Source organism: Priapulus caudatus, unplaced genomic scaffold (genome assembly GCF_000485595.1).
Source record: "Priapulus caudatus unplaced genomic scaffold, Priapulus_caudatus-5.0.1 Scaffold263, whole genome shotgun sequence".
NCBI lineage: Eukaryota > Metazoa > Priapulida > Priapulimorpha > Priapulimorphida > Priapulidae > Priapulus > Priapulus caudatus.
In genome coordinates, this window is record NW_014577324.1 from 32,280 (window position 1) to 39,688 (window position 7,409).

The 7,409-nt window shown below is 38.1% G+C and overlaps 1 protein-coding gene across 1 annotated transcript; it reads left to right on the forward strand.

Moving 5' to 3' along the window:
- The first annotated feature begins 1,363 nt into the window (after window positions 1-1,363).
- Window positions 1,364-6,904, forward strand: LOC106808257 (HAUS augmin-like complex subunit 4). Its single transcript, XM_014810888.1, has 9 exons — window positions 1,364-1,464; window positions 2,783-2,919; window positions 3,150-3,272; window positions 3,628-3,795; window positions 4,105-4,201; window positions 4,877-5,016; window positions 5,504-5,634; window positions 5,897-5,965; window positions 6,496-6,904. Exons 1-9 carry the CDS (start codon window positions 1,440-1,442, stop codon window positions 6,665-6,667), a joined length of 1,062 nt encoding a protein of 353 aa, XP_014666374.1. The 5' UTR covers window positions 1,364-1,439; the 3' UTR covers window positions 6,668-6,904.
- Window positions 6,905-7,409: the final 505 nt, after the last annotated feature.

Here is a 7,409-nt window from a genome sequence, read left to right on the forward strand (position 1 = left end):
CCAGGAGCGTATAATGACAAATCATTATACGCTCCTGGTATTATGCAAACTGCATGCAGTGCCCCCTTCGTACCTGAGGATACGAGCAGCCGGCTGAAAGGGGTGGTACGATATGTTTACTAGGCACTTCTAATTTTAACATGTATTTTACGATATATTAAAGAATGATGCAAAACCCTAAAAAGTTCCCTAACTCTAACCCTAACCCTAACCCTAACCCTGACATAATTAAATTTAAAATATATGTTAAAATTAGAAATGCCTAGTAAACATATCCTACCACCCCTTTCAGCCGGCTGCAGGATGCGAACTGAATAAGCTTAGGGTCCCTATATACAGAGACCCTGTATACAGGGACCCATAGAAATAGATAGACAACCTATCTATTTCTATGTCTATCTATTTATTTCTATGTTATATATATTTATTTCTATGTTATTATGTTGTCTATCTATTTCTATGGTCTGTGTATCCGTTAGTCTGTGGGGACCCTAAATAAGCCAGAGCGAGAGCGCAATCTGTCGTGGAGTTTGGGTATTATGGTGGGGAATAATATCGTATTTTAGTGTAGGCGTGCGCTTGAATTTTTTTATTTCTCATTAGAAAAAGTTAGAACTTTTTGTAATTATCAATTTCAGAAACTAGAATCTTTGCTGAATCCGACAGTGTAAGTAGCTCGTCCGGGGTGCGTTGCTGGGATGGCCGGGGAATTTTCGAAGGAAGCCTACTTTACTCGCAGCTAAGGCCTGCATACCTCCCAACTCTCATTGGTTGATACAAATCACGTGCCTGAAACTCCTGTTTTAATAATTCCTTTTATGGTGCATTTAGAATTTAATTTTAAAAATTAACTATATTTGTATCAACCAATGAGAGTTGGGAGGTATGCAGGCCCTAGCTGCGAGTGCCTACTTTTTCGCGTAAAATCGCATTGCAAACTGAAAGTGGCCATTTCGAGTGTGTGCCGGCTTTTGCAAAAGCTTGTTTACAAAAAGAATTATGAATTTTTTTTGAGTTAATAACATATATGGTGTCACTTGCGACGTGGATTCAAGGATAACACTGTGATTTCACACAAAAACCTGCTGATTTATGGGAATTTTTTCGTAAGTGTGGTGCGCCAATGGGAAATGAATTCCCAGTGTTGTACCCATGGTTGTACCTGGGGCCCGTTGTCAGAAACCAAATTAGTCGTAACAATGCTATCTTAGCATAAACATTAGCATTAACTTTACGAAGTTTCTGACAACGCGCCCCTGGAAACACCATAATAGCAGAATATACCGGATGTAGACTGTGCATCTAAGTGCTGCCCCCTGTTGGTCATCGCAATGTGATTGTGCGTCACACGGAAGTCGATGAACGGACGGAACACCCCGCTATTTTCAAGTTCACAACTTTTTCAGTTTTTGCTTGACTTCACGTTTTCATTTCTCAAGATGCCAAAAGATTTCAATGATAGTGGTAGGTGTCAGATATTACCATAGAAATAATGTAGATATAGTTTCTATGGATATTACACAGTTAGTGGTTCGAGAGTAGACCAATAAATTGTGCCCTAAAAATTTTTATATTCTGATGTTGTTAAATTTTTAGGCCACAATTTATTGGTCTAGTTAGAGAGCACTACGAGCCCAACTACAACTTACAAGTTACAACTAGTGACCTACAGTCTCAGACAGTGCCTAGGCATAGTTGTCAACTCTCTCTCGTCAATTTCAAGGAACACACAATAACTGAATAAGCACAAGTAGGGCCTAACACTTATGTTTATGTGTGTTGTTAACGATTATTGAATCTGATAGCTCTATACTCTATAGACTATAGTACTATAGCCCGCTTACATTGACTGCCGCTGGCCAGCGGGCAGTCAATGTAAGCGGGCTATAGTACTAGAGCTAAATCTGATGTGTTTCTACCAGTACCATGGGCCTGGCATCCGCCCCTCGTAATACCGCCAATCTCACTTATCGCCTGGAAAATGCCAATGTACAGGTCGTTTGTAGGCCTATCTTAGTATTTATTTGTACGTAATAATTAATTAGCCTCGATCGTCATACCGTCACAGACACAATCACAGCCACAGGCACTTGGAACGTCTCAATAAAAAGTAATAATGGTAAATAAACACGAAATGTATTTACTACCAAAGTCTTAATGTTTTTCTACTCTCTTTCGTCTATTATTGCCGATAATTTCGTGGAAATGCCGTTAAAATATTCCTCTGAACACACTGACACAGCTACACCGCACACATGCCGGCGCAGATTTGCACATAAATTAATATAGATGGGTATATAGTATAATATAATATAATATGTCATTATTGAATATGTAGGGGGTGGGCACAGCTGGTATGAGAGAGCCACAGCAAAACTCTTACCTGGAAAGCTTGAGAAAAAATGCATACATAAACGTGAGAATTTTATTACGATTTTCCATGTTTATACTGTAATATAATAAGCACTGAACTAAAAATGCACCTGCTACTCTAGAATGCAAGTAAATTTTGGACAAGTAAAACCAAAATTTGGACAAGTAAAAATTGCTTCTTGTTGCCCGACAGGACAACCAGATCTGAAAATAAGCGTCGAGGCCTGTTTATTATTTGCAGCCATATGGCATACACAAATTATATGCTACAGGATATGCTAACATTAGGAAGCTAGACGATAAACCATTGCTGTGATCAAAAGGAATTTAGAACAGTATGATCTCGTATATTATTATATTGTCTGTAAACCTGAAAAGTATTTCATGAATTCCAACATATTTGTTGCAGAAAATAAATTTTTGCCATCATTTGTGACTGATTACGATCTGGAAAGAAATCCCGAATTTGCACATTTGTTGCGAGAACTTGGCAAGCATATGACTGACAAATGTGAGCGTAAACAGCAACTACAGAAGTTAAACGAGGTAATAACCGATTAAATAATTTTATCGGATCTCTGTAGTTCACATAAAAATAAAGTTTATCTCAGTTAGATCTATAATATGAGGTAATAACTAATAACCATATATTTCGCCATGCATTTTTGTGTGCTTGTGTATTGGAAGTTTTTTTCCCAATTAAGTCATGTTTGTCTTGGGCGGCACATTGTGATGCTGAAGCCTACTGATTGAAGTTGCCAAAATGTTTCATGCAGAGTGAAAACAGATTAAAAGCGGCCAAGGCGAAGTACTTTCAGCAGTTACTTATCTACCATGAACTTCAAGAGTTACTGTTGGATCATCAGATAGTTTCAGACACATCACGTCAAAAGGAACAGGTAACGAGCAATGTAGCTGTGTACATGTGCTTCTAGGAATTAACATGCATCTAGTACTTCTGCGTAGTAGTTACATCTGAATATGCATTAAAAAAAATTTGGAATAATTTATCAATTTTGTTTATACAGTCATAGTTTTAATATTGTAATTAAATTGCTATAATTTATTATAAAATTAATAATATCTATATATAGAAGTAGATTGCATGTTGTTATTAATTGCAATTGATGAACAGCATTATCAGTGGATTTCAAAAACAATGCATGTAATTAATTAGATAATAGACCTGTGATAATCTGTTAACTATAGTAACATGTAATGATTCACACTCAGTAATGCACGAGTGTTCTGTAGGTCTACAAACAACTCCAAACTCAACTTACGCACAGTGAGATCGCCGACTACATTTACAATGTCAGCTCACACAGGGCGGACACCAAGGTGGAGACTAGACCTGAGAAACGATCTACAGACATGCTTGGCATCACCAAAGACATTATTGACAAATCTTGTCCCGAGCAGGTCAGCTAGCAAAGGTCATATCTATGTCATAGTGATATCTAATCTTAATTTAAAGATCAGTTTTTGCATGCATATATATGCACAATTTGCATTAGATCTATCTCGATATGAATAAGCCTCAATCTGTGTGAAGATAGTATACTAACATCTGTCTAAGTTACGACTTGCAAGTACATGTTGCTTTATATCAAAAAAGTAGTTTGTATAGCTACATGAATTTCGTTCAAAACCTTTGATATATTCAAGTATATATATATATAATTTTCTTCTCCACAAATAGCATATTTACTTGAGGAATATGCGTTCCAGGTCGATATATCACCAGTGATAGCTGAGCTCGAACAAAGATGGCAGGAGAAGTGCAAAACCTTATCTCAGTTTCATGACTGCAGTGACATACCTAAAGGTTTGTGCTTCTGTTTGCAGTGTTTTCTCCTATATGAAATACTTACCCAATCTGATCATAGATAGTTGGCCTATATTGTTTTCAAAATACAAGTTATCAGGGATCAGGGGTTTAATTTTAATTTTTTGAGGGCAAGGCAAGCACCCGGGTACTGCTGTTTGTTCAATAAAAAATTCTTGGGCACCATGGCAAGTCGGAGAGTTCAAAGAAGGGGTATTAAAGCCACTTACCTTTAGAGATACATTTAATGTGGGACAAAGAAGGTTAAATAACAAGGAATTTATATAAAGGGAACAGAGGAAAACTAGATAGGGCAGTCATGGCAGTGTGTTGCTCCAGATATCAGACAATTTTCAGGAACACCATGGTAAGCAGTTAGGACAACAAAAACAAGTTTAGGATATCATGTATGGTGCATTTTGGTGTGTTGCCAGTGTGGAAAATGTGTGGATTGCAATGGGTATTTGACAAACGAAAATGTGAGGCAGTATCTGATCTGGTATCTTACTACCATGTAAAATAAGGAGATATCCCTGTATTCAGCTGGCTCACACCTATCATATACTTTTATGTAAACGAGGCATATAATCTAGTAATATGTATTGTCAACATACACATGGAAGTCTGCTACACTATGTGTGCAGCTTCATTCGTCTCAATTATTCAATTTTCCAGGGAATGAAGTAGCCGTGCTAGGTAAAGCTATCCAATTACCAGGAATTGTAGAAGAAGAAATACATCAATTAAAACGAGAAGAACAAGCTCTGCAGCAAGACAGGCAAAAGCGGACTAAACACTACTGGCATTATTATGAGGTACCTAAAGGAAGTCAGTCTAATGCAATATTTGACAGCTAAAATAAAGTTGGATGTTACAGCTCAAAAATTCTGTGCTTCAAGTTGGGCATGAATTACCGCGACCTCCTAAATGTAACGAATTTTTAAAATGTTGATATTTGTTGGCACCAATTGCTTAGAGTTGGTTTTAATGCTGCTGTGAATGTGCCTATTTTAACATAGCCTGCGATGTCTAACTTCTTGATTTTATCTGAATATTAATTTCTATTGAATACTCTTGTAAAATCACATTATGTGCGAGTTTCACTGTGTTTGTGCTTGCGTGCATACGTGTGTCTGTGCGTGTGTGCTTGAGTGAGTGTGTGTGTGTGTGTGTGTATGCGCGTGTGTGAGTGTCCGTACGTGCACGCGTGCGTGCGTTAGTGTGTGCGTGCGTGTGTGTGTTACACATCACAGTCTATGAGGGTAGCTCGCACACGCATATGTTTTGTCTGTTTGCTTTCAGGCTTTAGTAAAGTCTCTCTGTGGGCTGGAACAGATCATTCTGAATCATAAGCTAGGCTGTCAAGCACGGAGTGACGCAATAAGTGTGGAGCGCATGTCTGCCCGTTGTCAAGCTCTCTGTCTTAAGATCAGGTGGGATTTATAATGGTTTTTGTGGTGCATGGTATCCTAATCAACTTGCTACGTTTGACCACTACGTAAGCCACGTATGTACAGTACACCGGTAAACATGGTAAAGGAATTCGGCCTTTTCCTATATGCAAAAGTTAATGGAGTGGAAAGTAATGTCGAAATTGATTTCATAAAAGCTGATTGGGATTAGATTGTGATCTTACTTTAAATTGTTCTTTATCATATTAGGTGAATGTAGTTTATTCTGATATGTATTCTTCAGACTACTAGAACTACAACTCTTGGTGGATACATACATGGCAGAGAATACAAAAGCCCTTGGAAAAATCAAGTGAGTATATAAGTATTCAGTCAGGTGAATATTGACTTGAGTTATCACAGGAAAAATTTAACCAACCAGAAGATAACATAAAAAAATGCGACAGTTCAAAGCAATTCAGTACATTTTTTTCAGACAACCCGCCAACAACAAACCAACATGCATCTATAATCGTATGCCAGCAAGAAGTGATTCCAAATGATAATTAATAATAACACGTCTCTATCACTATTGCTATTCACAAGCAACAATCATAGGGTTGAATTTAGCAGAAGTTAATAGTAAGATAAAATGTTTAATTAAGATAATTCAATTGAAAGTAAACTATTACATTATAGTAAGTTGCGTAGAACCTAGCCAGTGGAATAATTCATTGCAGTGAAACAATTGAAACAAACTCAGTGAAAGTTAAAAAGTGGTTCTGGCAAAAAAAAGTCGTAGCACAGAACGCAGCGTGGAGAGCTATATCAGCAGTGTATGGTGGAATATGTGTATGATAAATTCATCAGAGCAGCACACATGGCCATATTTGTCCTGCTCAGGTTACACCTACAGACAAGACGACTCGAGTATGAGCAGGAGATGACTGCAGTGGTGCGGGCACTGACAACCTACCAGTCTGTAGGGAGTGGGTTTGACGAGATCGTTGAGGAATACGGTAGACTGCAGAGCGAACTGGAGAACAAGCAATGGACCCTGAAAGAACTTGCGTAAACTCAGCATGCGAACTGACCGGCTTGTACATATCTGATGCTGCTGATCTGTGCAGTGGCTCAATTTACAAGCTGTCACACTTGTGCCCCATCAGGCATGGTTCAGGAAGCCATGTAATCAGTACTGCTTGCTGTGACAATTGAAATCAGAACCGTGCATGCGGCTAAAAAGAGATAGAAAGGAAAACGGAGCATGCATGTCTCACAGGCACTTGGAGCGTTTCAATAAAATATAATGCTAAATAAATGCGAAATCTATTTACTACCAGTCATAATGTTTCTCTACTCTCCTTCACCTATTATTGCCGACAAGCCGTGCTGCAAATGCTCCAGCCACTGCAACACACGCCCACCGCACGCACGCTGCTGCATGCTACTGCATACTTACACATAAATATAGTAGAGTTATTATGTATAACTATATTTTATATGTATATTATTATGTATAACTATATACACTCTATACATAAATATAGAGTTATTATGTATAACTATTTTATATGCATGTATATTATTATGTATAACTATATACACTATATTTATGTGTAAGTGTGCAGTAGCGTACAGCATCGTGCGTGCGCTGGGCGTGTGTTGCAGTAGCTGGAGCATTTGCAGCATGGCTTGTCGGCAATAATAGGTGAAGGAGAGTAGAGAAACATACAAGCCTCGTCTACACGACGACGCTTAACTCGAGTTAGCGATTATGTAGCGTCTACACGACAACACCCGATAGCGATTATTAC

What these genes read in the sequence shown, in the direction of transcription:
- LOC106808257 (XM_014810888.1), top strand. Translation starts at nt 1,440, where the DNA reads ATGCCAAAAGATTTCAATGATAGTG. An exon ending in AAAAGATTTCAATGATAGTG is followed by an intron (nt 1,465 to 2,782) that starts GTAGGTGTCAGA and finishes TATTTGTTGCAG; the next exon opens with AAAATAAATTTTTGCCATCA. An exon ending in AAAGCCCTTGGAAAAATCAA is followed by an intron (nt 5,966 to 6,495) that starts GTGAGTATATAA and finishes TGTCCTGCTCAG; the next exon opens with GTTACACCTACAGACAAGAC.